This window comes from Oncorhynchus mykiss, chromosome 3 (genome assembly GCF_057628025.1).
Source record: "Oncorhynchus mykiss isolate SJ-2025 chromosome 3, ASM5762802v1, whole genome shotgun sequence".
NCBI classification, from domain to species: Eukaryota; Metazoa; Chordata; class Actinopteri; order Salmoniformes; family Salmonidae; genus Oncorhynchus; species Oncorhynchus mykiss.
Genome location: NC_143024.1, coordinates 17,116,389 through 17,129,845, shown reverse-complemented (window position 1 = coordinate 17,129,845; position 13,457 = coordinate 17,116,389). Strand labels below are relative to the sequence as shown.

At 44.1% G+C, this 13,457-nt stretch overlaps 1 protein-coding gene across 7 annotated transcripts in view; it reads right to left on the bottom strand.

The window, feature by feature from the left end:
- Window positions 1-9,329: 9,329 nt before the first annotated feature.
- LOC110508149 (polypeptide N-acetylgalactosaminyltransferase 1) overlaps window positions 9,330-13,457 on the bottom strand; it is a 73,130-nt gene continuing 69,002 nt past the window's right edge. For 2 of the 7 annotated variants that reach the window (XR_016492312.1, XR_016492308.1), the window contains 2 exons: window positions 11,480-12,967; window positions 9,330-11,435 (listed from right to left, as the gene is read on the bottom strand). Coding sequence is in view for 2 of the 7 variants with exons in the window: in XM_090222611.1 (XP_090078737.1) it covers window positions 12,821-12,967 (147 nt within the window). In the remaining 5 variants the exon portion in view is untranslated. Of the gene's footprint in view, window positions 12,968-13,457 lie in introns of all 7 variants that reach the window. The other 5 variants (XM_090222611.1, XM_090222608.1, XR_016492311.1 and 2 more) reach the window with 4 other exon arrangements.

Genomic DNA, 13,457 nt, shown 5'->3' with positions numbered 1-13,457 from the left:
GATGGTGTCCTCCTGGTGTTGCTCAACAATAACAACTCCTTCATTTTCAGACTGATCATCACATTAAAAAAAAAATTCCCCCTCAATGATCAATCATTAACCAAACTGATTTGAGCATTACAGGCTAACACTTGATATTGAAGTCATTGTCTAAACAAGTTACAGAGCACGACAGAGAGGGGATGGGGACATGTTCCCACTCTGCAGAGTACACTGGAACTTATCCCTCGAGAGAGAAATCGATCAATAAAAACATGAATCAATGCACTATTTAGTTTTGTAATAAGGCTACTCACACCACACATTAACCTGTTGGATAACACATTTCAAAGGGCAGAAAGACAAACAGATGTACAAACCACATGAATAAAATAACAATGACAAATTACTAAACATTTATATTTTTCCTGCAGCATTTCTTAAGGCTATTTACACTAAAAACACAGAGAGAGAAAATGACTCCCACTGATTTAGAGTCCTGAAGTCAGGGTGTGTCCATGTTCCAACAAGTCCTTGTCCACTTTCAGATTGTGGCCACTTTGTCAGATATGCATCTACACATGGTATTAAAATGTGTCTCTCATCCGTCCACTGTGTCGGCATAGTGACCAGATTTCCTCGTCCCTTCTTGTATGCAAATTATTTTGAAAGGGTCTCTTGTATTCTACTATTTGACAGTAAGTTGAGAACCTGACTGAGTTCATTAGGTTTAGTTTTTTTTTAGGGTTGATCCGAGGGCCAAAAGGGGGCCTGATTTAGAAGGTGGGATGATGATGATATAAATGGTTTTAGTGTCCAGATACATCTACACTTGTAAAGATATTCAGACACAGTGGGTGCCTGTCTGCCTCCGGAGGTGGGAAGGAAGATCTGATCACAATCAGGTAATGTGTTTTTTGATTGTCTACACCTGTCTAAAAATGTAGGCACAATCAGAATGTGGACAAGATCAGGACAAAGCTATGTTATAGCTCCAGGTATAAACAGGACTAGAACATGTGTGCTGGAGCAGGAGGTGACTTGCCTGAGGACTCAGAACTGTCTTACTCTGCACAGGGTAATAGCTGAGTCAAGGCCATAGCACCACATAACGTGGCTCAGTGAAGGTGGCGTGGAATGTGTGCAGGTGGGTCAGTGTGTCAGAGGAAACACTGTAGAAGGACAGGGTACCACCTTGCCAATCCAGGTACACTCCTACTCTGCGGGAGCTGGAGGATGGTTAAAGGATGGGGGTGATCTTTATGTTATGAAAGGCATCATAGGACTTGTCATTGCAGTACAAACTCCAGGACATGTTATCGTAGCCAATCACACAGTCATTATTCCCTCCTTTCCTAACAAGTCTTCTATGTGTCAGCCCTACATAAGCCCCATAACCCTCCCACTCTGCCTCCCAGTAGCAGCGCCCAGAAAGAGGCTCTCTACACAGCATCGGAGACCACTGGTTTAACCTCTCTGGGTGCTCAGGATAGTCAGTCCATTTGTCTGTTATGTACACCATCTTTCTGTTTCCTTCTGTCAGAAAGAGCGCTGGATGTCTGGTGTTGAAATCTGGTGTGAGCTCACAGGCATCTGATGAAACAAAATATGTCAACATTCTTATTATTGTAATTATAGTTTTTTCATGGGTTAATTTAGATTTCATTGTGATGCCTTGCTCCTATTACCAGAATGTGTTCAAATGGGAAACTTTTGTGCCTAGATTAAATCTGCATCAAGGAAGAGCAGCGAGATTGAAATTTAAAGGCAATTTTCTGCATTTGCGGAGACTACATTCACTGTAAACGTTCCATATGTCGGTTCAATTGTTTCAACAACATTTCTCCATGTCCAGTTTGCTAAAGCAAGGAACAACAAAAAATGATTTACTCAGGTTTACATAAGGTGTTGATCTTCCCAAGACTTCCATTTCTTCAGTGCTGATATTAACCAGCACTCAGAGTCATGTTGTACACTTGGAGAACAGACAGTGATTACATGTCAGTGGAGTTCTTCTTTAGAGAGACTTCCTGAGCTCACGTAGCGTTGGATCTCTACCAGTGAATGGTCATTCAACTCAGACAGTGGAAAAGATTGATGCTCCGCCCTGGAGAGGGATTCTTTCTGATCTTCTCCTTGATTTACTCAAAAGGCCTCGTAGCAGAAAGTGGTTGGAATCCAGTGAGAGGCCCAGAAAGAAGCGGAGGAACAAGTCCAGGTGTCCATTCTAACTCTACAAGGCCTTGTCCACTGCACTGTTGTGAAGGATTGCAGGTATATCTTTGCTTCTGGTGCTTGTTGATGAACATGTGAACACTCCTGTCCTCCCTGTTCACCCATGACTGCATGGCCATGCACGCCTCCAACTCAACGACACTACAGTGGTAGGCTTGATTACCAACAACAACCTGACGGCCTACAGGGAGGAGGTGAGGGCCCTCGGAGTGTGGTGTCAGGAAAATAACCTCACACTCAACGTCAACAAAACAAAGGAGATGATCATGGACTTCAGGAAACAGCAGAGGGAGCACCCCCCTATCCACATCGATGGGACAGTAGTGGAGAAGGTGGAAAGTTTTAAGTTCCTCGGCGTACACATCACAGACAAACTGAAATGGTCCAACCTCAGGAGGCTGAAGAAATTTGGCTTGTCACCATAAACACTCACAAACTTTTACAGATGCATAATCTGTAGCATCTATCGGGCTGTATCACCGCCTGGTACGGCAACTGCTCCGCCCACAATCGCAAGGCTCTCCAGAGGGTAGTGAGGTCTGCACAACGCATCACCGGGGGCAAACTACCTGCCCTCCAGAACACCTACACCACCCGATGTCACAGGAAGGCCAAAAAGATCATCAAGGACAACACCCACCCGAGCCACTGCCTGTTCACCCCGCTATCATCCAGAAGGCGAGGTCAGTACAGGCGCATCAAAGCAGGGACCGAGAGACTGAAAAACAGCTTCTATCTCAAGGCCATCAGACTGTTAAACAGCCATCACTAACATTGAGTGCCAAACAGCCATCACTAACATCCACCACACGATGATGATTGTGGACTACAGGAAAAGGAGAACTGAGCACGCCCCATTCTCATCGACGGGACTGTAGTGTAGCAGGTTGAGAGCTTCAAGTTCCTTGGTGTCCACATCAACAACAAACTAGAATGGTCCAAACACACCAAGACAGTCGTGAAGAGGGCACGACAAAGCCTATTCCCCCCAAGGAAACTAAAGAGATTTGGTATGAGTCCTGAGATCCTCAAAAGGTTCTACAGCTGCACTATCGAGAGCATACTGACTGGCCTGACTGGTTGCATCACTGCCTGGTATGGCAACTGCACGGCCTCTGACCGCAAGGCACTACAGAGGGTAGTGCGTACGGCCCAGTACATCACTGGGGCTAAGCTGCCTGCCATTCAGGACCTCTACACCAGGCAGTGTCAGAGGAAGGCCCTAACAATTGTCAAAGACCCCAACCACCCCAGTTATAGACTGTTCTCTCTACTACCCCATGGCAAGTGGTACTGGAGTGCCAAGTCTAGGACTAAAAGGCTCCTCAACAGTTTTTACCCCTAAGCCATAAGACTCCTGAACAGGTAATCAAATGGCTACCCAGACTATTTGCATTGTGTGCCCCCCACAACCCCTCTTTTTTTACGCTGCTGCTACTCTCTGTTTATCTTATATGCATAGTCACTTTAACTATACATTCATGTACATACTACCTCAGTTGGCCCAACCAACCAGTGCTCCTGCACATTGGCTAACCGGGCTATCTGCATTGTGTCCCACCACCCGCCAACCCCTCTTTTACGCTACTGCTACTCTCTGTTCATCATATATGCATAGCCACTTTAACCATATATACATACCACCTCAAATCAGCCTGACTAACCAGTGTCTGTATGTAGCCTCGCTACTTTTATAGCCTCGCTACTGTATATAGCCTGTCTTTTTACTGTTGTTTTATATCTTTACCTACCTATTGTTCACCTAATACCTTTTTTGCACTGTTGGTTAGAGCCTGTAAGTAAGCATTTCACTGTAAGGTCTACTACACCTGTTGTATTCAGCATTTCACTGTAAGGTCTACTACACCTGTTGTATTCAGCATTTCACTGTAAGGTCTACTACACCTGTTGTATTCAGCATTTCACTGTAAGGTCTACTACGCCTGTTGTATTCAGCATTTCACTGTAAGGTCTACTACACCTGTTGTATTCAGCATTTCACTGTAAGGTCTACTACGCCTGTTGTATTCAGCATTTCACTGTAAGGTCTACTACGCCTGTTGTATTCAGCATTTCACTGTAAGGTCTACTACACCTGTTGTATTCAGCATTTCACTGTAAGGTCTACTACACCTGTTGTATTCAGCATTTCACTGTAAGGTCTACTACGCCTGTTGTATTCAGCATTTCACTGTAAGGTCTACTACACCTGATGTATTCAGCATTTCACTGTAAGGTCTACTACACCTGATGTATTCAGCATTTCACTGTAAGGTCTACTACACCTGTTGTATTCAGCATTTCACTGTAAGGTCTACTACACCTGTTGTATTCAGCATTTCACTGTAAGGTCTACTACACCTGTTGTATTCAGCATTTCACTGTAAGGTCTACTACACCTGTTGTATTCAGCATTTCACTGTAAGGTCTACTACACCTGTTGTATTCAGCATTTCACTGTAAGGTCTACTACACCTGTTGTATTCAGCATTTCACTGTAAGGTCTACTACACCTGTTGTATTCGGTGCACGTGACAAATAAACTTTAATTTGATGCCAACATACTGACTCAAATCTCTAGCCACTTTAACTATTAAACATTGGATGTAATAAATGTATCACTATCCACTTTAAACAATGCCACTTCATATAATGTTTACATACCCTACATTACTCATCTCATATGTTTTTACTGTACTCTATATCATCTACTGCATCTTGCCTATGCTGTTCGGCCATTGCTCATCCATATATTTATATGTACATATTCTTATTCATTCCTTTCCATAAAGGAAATAATAGTTTGTAGGCCAAACCATTCGGACACCACAGACGATTTTGTGAGAAGACCGATGGTCTGACAAACACTACTCCAGCTCTGTCACCTTTCACCGCAGATCGGAAGTGGGACATAGGCAGATGCTGTGGATTGAGATACAAAAAACAATTATATTTCTAGTTTAAACTGACGGATTGTGTTTTTTATATTATGCAAATTAGATTTACAAGGACATATACCTAAAACATTTTATAAGATACTTACAAATAATATCAAGGGGTATGTGATATCAAAGTTTCACAAACTAAACTTTGCATTGATCTGTATATTCTGAGCACAGGGTAGACAATGCAAATTGAGCCCTAAAGGCTCTTTTCTCCAGTATGTCAGCAAGCTCTGCTTCTCATCTGCTTATGACTCAGTCCTTCAAACCTCAACTCATTTTTCACAAAAGTGATGACATTGTCTTCAACCAACTATTGAGACAACAAATATAAAAATTAAATAGATATTTCAAGTTAGAGTCTTAACAATCTACAGGTACTGCCAAAATAAAGGAAACACTTGAGGAAATGAGGGATACAAAGTATATTGAAAGCAGGTGCTTCCACACAGGTGTGGTTCCTGAGTCAATTAAGCAATTAACATCCCATCATACTTAGGGCCATGTATGAAAATGACCAGTTGCCAATTATTTTGATTACCATGGCCGGATGAAGAGATCTCTGTGACTTTGAAAGAGGAGTCTCAAAGGAGCATAGTGGGTTTAAAGGGTCTGTCTGTCTGTCTGTCTGTCTGTCTGTCTGTCTGTCTGTCAGACAGTCTGTCTGTGTCTCAGTCACCAGATCTCCACCACCATCAACAAAAGACCAAATGATGGAAGAATGGTGTCGTATCCTTCCTCTTACCTTTGATCAGTAGGAATGTCCTCCTCTCTGAATTGTAGAGGCTGACCTATTGACTGGTCACTCTTCATTGCCACAGCTGGGTATAGGTGACCTTGGTCTATCCTGCAGGATAGAACTTCAACACAACATCTACTCTGTCCAATGATGACATAATATCATTGCTGGATTACCTTTAATGCCCAATATGTTCTCGCTATGCACACATGTGAAGAATTTACTTTGCCCTCCATCCCCCAAAACACACAAACACACTCATTCACATTCCTTTGACCTTTTAACTTCATCGTTAGTGTCATGTTCCCCAGAGACTTTTAGAGGCAGTACCCCCTCTTCTCTCTCCCCAGAGACTTTTAGAGGCAGTACCCCCTCTTCTCTCTCCCCACTTTTAGAGGCAGTACGCCACTCCTCTCCCTCCACAGAGACTTTTAGAGGCAGTAGCCCCCTCTTCTCTCTCACCAGAGACTTTTAGAGGCAGTACGCCACTCCTCTCCCTCCACAGAGACTTTTAGAGGCAGTAGCCCCCTCTTCTCTCTCCCCAGAGACTTTTAGAGGCAGTACCCCCCCCCCCCCTCTCTCCCCAGAGACTTTTAGAGGCAGTAGCCCCCTCTTCTCTCTCCCCAGAGACTTTTAGAGGCAGTACCCCCTCTTCTCTCTCACCAGAGACTTTTAGAGGCAGTACGCCACTCCTCTCCCTCCACAGAGACTCATTATAGAGGCTGTTGTGTCTTCTATAACTATGAAAGAAATAGAGAAGTGCTTTAATGAAAATACTCTTGACATCAGAAAGATCTGTGGTAATATCTGGATTCAGCATCTTTGGACTGGAACTGGAACCGTGCTTCGCTATCAACGCTAAAACCATCAGCATTTCATGGTTAAGTGTCAGAGATGGCACCATATCCACAATCTGGCCTATGCCATTGTTTTACTGTATAGGTACACAAGGTGGCTGTTTCATTGGCCTAATAGTTATCTCAGGCTCAGCAAAACATTGCTATATAGTAAATCTGATCTGCTACTATATAGATCTAAGCAGCAAGAACACTTGGGTATAAACCAGGGCTCTCCAACCCTGTTCCTGGAAAGCTACAGTCCTGTAGGTTATAACTTCAACCCTGTTCCTGTAGAGATACAGTCCTATAGGTTATAACTCCAACCCTGTTCCTGTAGAGATACAGTCCTGTAGGTTTTAACTCCAACCATGTTCCAGGAGAGCTACAGTCCTGTAGGTTATAACTCCAACCCTGTTCCTGTAGAGATACAGTCCTGTAGGTTTTAACTCCAACCCTGTTCCCGGAGAGCTACAGTCCTGTTGGTTATAACTCCAACCCTGTTCCTGTAGAGATACAGTCGTGTAGGTTTTAACTCCAACCCTGTTCCTGGAGAGATACAGTCCTGTAGGTTTTAACTCCAGCCCTGTTCCTGTAGAGCTACAGTCCTGTAGGTTTTAACTCCAAACATGTTCCTGGAGAGCTACAGTCCTGTAGGTTATAACTCCAACCCTGTTCCTGGAGAGCTACAGTCCTGTAGGTTATAACTCCAACCCTGTTCCTGGAGAGCTACCCTCCTGTAGGTTTTAACTCCAACCCTGTTCCTGTAGAGCTACAGTCCTGTAGGTTTTAACTCCAACCATGTTCCAGGAGAGCTACAGTCCTGTAGGTTATAACTCCAACCCTGTTCCTGTAGAGATACAGTCCTGTAGGTTTTAACTCTAACCCTGTTCCCGGAGAGCTACAGTCCTGTTGGTTATAACTCCAACCCTGTTCCTGTAGAGATACAGTCCTGTAGGTTTTAACTCCAGCCCTGTTCCTGGAGAGCTACAGTCCTGTAGGTTTTAACTCCAACCCTGTTCCTGGAGAGCTACCCTCCTGTAGGTTTTAACTCCAACCCTGTTCCTGGAGAGCTACAGTCCTGTAGGTTATAACTCCAACCCTGTTCCTGGAGAGCTACCCTCCTGTAGGTTTTAATTCCAACCCTGTTCCTGGAGAGATACAGTCCTGTAGGTTTTAACTCCAACCCTGTTCCTGTAGAGATACAGTCCTGTAGGTTTTAATTCCAACCATGTTCCTGGAGAGATACAGTCCTGTAGGTTTTAACTCCAGCCCTGTTCCTGGAGAGCTACAGTCCTGTAGGTTTTAACTCCAACCATGTTCCTGGAGAGCTACAGTCCTGTATGTTTATAACTACCAACCCTGTTCCTGGAGAGCTACAGTCCTGTAGGTTATAACTCCAATCCTGTTCCTGTAGAGCTACAGTCCTGTAGGTTTTAACTCCAACCCTGTTCCTGGAGAGATACAGTCCTGTAGGTTTTAACTCCAGCCCTGTTCCTGGAGAGCTACAGTCCTGTAGGTTTGAACTCCAACCATGTTCCTGGAGAGCTACCCTCCTGTAGGTTTTAACTCCAACCCTGTTCCTGGAGAGCTACCCTCCTGTAGGTTTTAACTCCAACCCTGTTCCTGGAGAGCTACAGTCCTGTAGGTTATAACTCCAACCCTGTTCCTGGAGAGCTACAGTCCTGTAGGTTATAACTCCAACCATGTTCCTGTAGAGCTACAGTCCTGTAGGTTTTAACTCCAACCCTGTTCCTGGAGAGCTACAGTCCTGTAGGTTATAACTCCAACCCTGTTCCTGTAGAGATACAGTCCTGTAGGTTATAACTCCAACCCTGTTCCTGTAGAGCTACAGTCCTGTAGGTTTTAACTCCAACCATGTTCCTGGAGAGCTACCCTCCTGTAGGTTTTAACTCCAACCCTGTTCATGGAGAGCTACAGTCCTGTAGGTTTTAACTCCAACCCTGTTCCTGGAGAGCTACTCTCCTGTAGGTTTTAACTCCAGCCCTGTTCCTAGAGCTACCCTCCTGTAGGTTTTAACTCCAACCCTGTTCCTGGAGAGCTACTCTCCTGTAGGTTTTAACTCCAGCCCTGTTCCTAGAGCTACCCTCCTGTAGGTTTTAACTCCAACCCTGTTCCTGGAGAGATACAGTCCTGTAGGTTTTAACTCCAACCATGTTCCTGGAGAGCTACCCTCCTGTAGGGTTTAACTCCAACCCTGTTCCTGCAGAGCTACTCTCCTGAATGTGTGTTACTGATCACTGATGGACTGATCACCGGTGGACTGATCACTGATGGACTGATCACTGGTGGACTGATCACTGATGGACTGATCACCGGTGGACAGATCACCGATGGACTGATCACTGGTGGACTGATCACCGGTGGACTGATCACTGATGGACTGATCACTGATGGACTGATCACTGATGGACTGATCACTAATGGACTGATCACTGGTGGACTGATCACTAATGGACTGATCACTGGTGGACTGATCACTACTGGACTGATCACTGGTGGACTGATCACTGGCGGAGTTCAAGATAATCTGTTGTCTCATGAATATGTGAGTAAAGAGAGAGACAGGAGTCCATGTTGTCGTTGTGGTGTTCTGTAAACGTTCTGACTTTTATTTCTACAACGTTTGAAACAGCTCAGTGTGGAAGTCTGGATATAACTCATACAGCTGTCAATCAAACAAACCCCACCCCTCCCCGACAAGAGTCAATCCTTTACATACAAACAGTCCTCGCCCGTCTCACAGTCAAAACCCACCAATCAGAAATCACACATCTTTATCGTACAGTCATTCAATCAAACATGAATCCGTCAAGTAAAGCCCCCCCCACCCACCTCCACAGCAAAGATGAGCCAATGAAATGTCAGAACCGTGTGTAAACCCCTCCCCCAACAGAGGAGGTTGAAATAGTTAATGATAGACGTCATCTCTCAGACTGGCAAACTGATAAAAGCGTGTGATACAAAAAACAACTAAAAAGAAGAGGTTAACCAAAATGACAAGTGGAACGTTAAGTAAATGAGTGATATGAGCAGAGGTCTGTGTTGAAATGTTAAGTAAATGAGTGATATGAGCAGAGGTCTGTGTTGAAATGTTAAGTAAAGGAGTGATATGAGCAGAGGTCTGTGTTGAAATGTTAAGTAAAGGAGTGATATGAGTAGAGAGGTCTGTGTTGAAATGTTAAGTAAAGGAGTGATGAGTAGAGAGGTCTGTGTTGAAATGTTAAGTAAAGGAGTGATATGAGCAGAGGTCTGTGTTGAAATGTTAAGTAAAGGAGTGATATGAGTAGAGAGGTCTGTGTTGAAATGTTAAGTAAAGGAGTGATATGAGCAGAAAGGTGTTGAGATGTTAAGTAAAGGAGTGATATGAGTAGAGCGGTCTGTGTTGAAATGTTAAGTAAAGGAGTGATATGAGTAGAAAGGTGTTGAGATGTTAAGTAAAGGAGTGATATGAGCAGAAAGGTGTTGAGATGTTAAGTAAAGGAGTGATATGAGTAGAGAGGTCTGTGTTGAAATGTTAAGTAAAGGAGTGATGAGTAGAGAGGTCTGTGTTGAAATGTTAAGTAAAGGAGTGATATGAGCAGAAAGGTGTTGAAATGTTAAGTAAAGGAGTGATATGAGTAGAGAGGTCTGTGTTGAAATGTTAAGTAAAGGAGTGATGAGTAGAGAGGTCTGTGTTGAAATGTTAAGTAAAGGAGTGATATGAGCAGAAAGGTGTTGAGATGTTAAGTAAAGGAGTGATATGAGCAGAAAGGTGTTGAGATGTTAAGTAAAGGAGTGATATGAGCAGAAAGGTGTTGAGATGTTAAGTAAAGGAGTGATATGAGCAGAAAGGTGTTGAGATGTTAAGTAAAGGAGTGATATGAGTAGAGGTCTGTGTTGACCAGAAATATATAAGTGGTTATGGAGTGTGATACTGTAGGACACCTTTACATCCCTCTCCCACATTCATGATCAAACACTTACTGCATTCCTGAACCGCCTCCATATTATTCTAACCATACAAAGCATAGAAGTCAATGTATGAAACAGAGATACTGCCCTTAACTGACCTCTGGACAGTCTATGCAGCTCCACTGTGCTGTTCAGTGATATAGAAACCGCATTAAACTGATGTGCTGATAAGAGTGGAGTTGACGGGCTGGGGTTAGCATGGAGTTAGCGCCACACACACACACACACACACGCGCACACACACACACACACACACACACACCATGGAGGATGGAGCCATTGGAGTGTTTTATCAGGACGTCTTCAGGAAGAAGATATGATAGAGAAGATTAAAGTGACAGTCTAGTTCAGCTTGTGTGTTATTTCTGTTTGTGTATGTGTGTATGTGTGTAACCTGTGTTTGAATGTGTGATATTTCTGTTTGTGTATGTGTGTACGTGTGTAACCTGTGTTTGTATGTGTGTTGATTTCTGTTTGTGTATGTGTGTACGTGTGTAACCTGTGTTTGAATGTGTGTTTATTTCTGTTTGTGTACGTGTGTAACCTGTGTTTGAATGTGTGATATTTCTGTTTGTGTATGTGTGTATGTGTGTAACCTGTGTTTGAATGTGTGTTATTTCTGTTTGTGTACGTGTGTACGTGTGTAACCTGTGTTTGTATGTGTGTTGATTTCTGTTTGTGTGTAACCTGTGTTTGAATGTGTGTTATTTCTGTTTGCGTGTGTGTAACCTGTGTATGTATGTGTGTTATTTCTGTTTGTGTACGTGTGTAACCTGTGTTTGTATGTGTGTTTATTTCTGTATGTGTGTAACCTGTGTTTGTATGTGGGATTATTTATGTGTGTGTCTGTGTGTTACTGTGATCATTAGATCCATCACATTAGATATGCAGAGGCCCAGGGCCGTGTGTGTACACGTGTGTATTAGCGGAGGAGGATCAGGTTGCCTCCTGACACTGATCTAAGATCAGTTCTTGTTTCCTACCCATAATGGTTAACATTAGGATTAGGGGAGGGTAAACTGATTCTTGATCTGTGACTAAGGGCAACGTCAACCAGCAGCCGTATTAGCTCTATGTTAAACACTTTACCTTAAAGACATAAACAGACAGATAAACTACAGTCGCTGCTCTGTGGAACTCTCACAGTAATAAACAAAGACATGTAAAAAAGTCTACATAGAAATCTCAGTATATCACAAACATATTATTTCTGTCTCTATATCTGTCTGTAGGAGTGCAGGTCTGTCAATTAGGGATTCAGTTCAGTTTGTGGTTCAGCGCATTGTTCCTCGGTGCTTCTCTGGAGAGTTCTGAGTCCCCCCTCCCTCTCTGTCTCCATCTCCTCTCTCTGTGTCCCCCCTCCCTCTCTGTCTCCATCTCCTGTCTCTGTGTCCCCCCTCCCTCTCTGTCTCCATCTCCTGTCTCTGAGTCCCTCTTTAGGCTGCAATTCAGGGGAGGAACACTAGAGGGAGACAGACACTGCTAGGTGTCTGTATGGGGCTGTCCTCATACATGCACAGTCATACAATACTGCAACAGGAGGGCATATCCCAACACATGTACACACATGCTCGCTCAAACACACATACACACACACACACACACACCCTTCCTTCATATGAGTTCAACAGAGTCAAAACTCAATGAAAAAAATGTTTTCACTAATGAGCCACCTTTACTTGAGAACACATTTGCGCACACACACACACACACACACACACACACACACACACACACACACACACACACACACACACACACACACACACACACACACACACAGTCAGGTAAACATAAGTGATGAGTTTGCAGCGTTGGGGAGACTGCCTTGTCCATGGAAGTCCTCTCTGTGAGTCTCTCTCTCTCTTTAACAACATGTCTCTCCAGGAGCGGGTCTCTCTCTTTAAAAGATCACCAGTCTCTCTTCATAAAAGTATGAGTCTCTCCTCCATTGAGTCCAAACATGTTCCCTCTCCCAGACACCATAGAAGGGCCCTGCTTCATCCCATTCAGCGTGGACTGTCCCTTCTGCCCTCCTCCTCTTCCCTCCTCTCACTCTCTCTCTCTTTCCGTCAGTGTGTGTGTGTGTGTATGTGTGTGTGGGTAGGCGGCGGTCAGAAGATCTCAGGCAGCGTGACGTTGCGCAGCAGCCACTGTTGAGAGCGAGTGTGTGTACAGTCTCTGACGCTGGGCACCTGGCTGTCCTCCTCACTGGCCTTGTCCAGACACTGGTTACTATTGACGTGGATCAGGGTCAACTTCTACAGAGACAACAGACAGAGAAACAGACCTGGGTTAACTTCTACAGACACAACAGAGAAACAGACCTGAGTCAACTTCTACAGAGACAACAGACAGAGAAACAGACCTGAGTCAACTTCTACAGAGACAACAGACAGAGAAACAGACCTGAGTCAACTTCTACAGAGACAACAGAGAAACAGACCTGAGTCAACTTCTACAGAGACAACAGACAGAGAAACAGACCTGGGTCAACTTCTATAGAGACAACAGAGAAACAGACCTGAGGCAACTTCTACAGAGACAACAGACAGAGAAACAGACCTGGGTCAACTTCTACAGAGACAACAGACAGAGAAACAGACCTGGGTCAACTTCTACAGAGACAACAGAGAAACAGACCTGAGTCAACTTCTGCAGAGACAACAGAGAAACAGACCTGGGTCAACTTCTACAGAGACAACAGAGAAACAGACCTGGGTCAACTTCTACAGAGACAACAGACAGAGA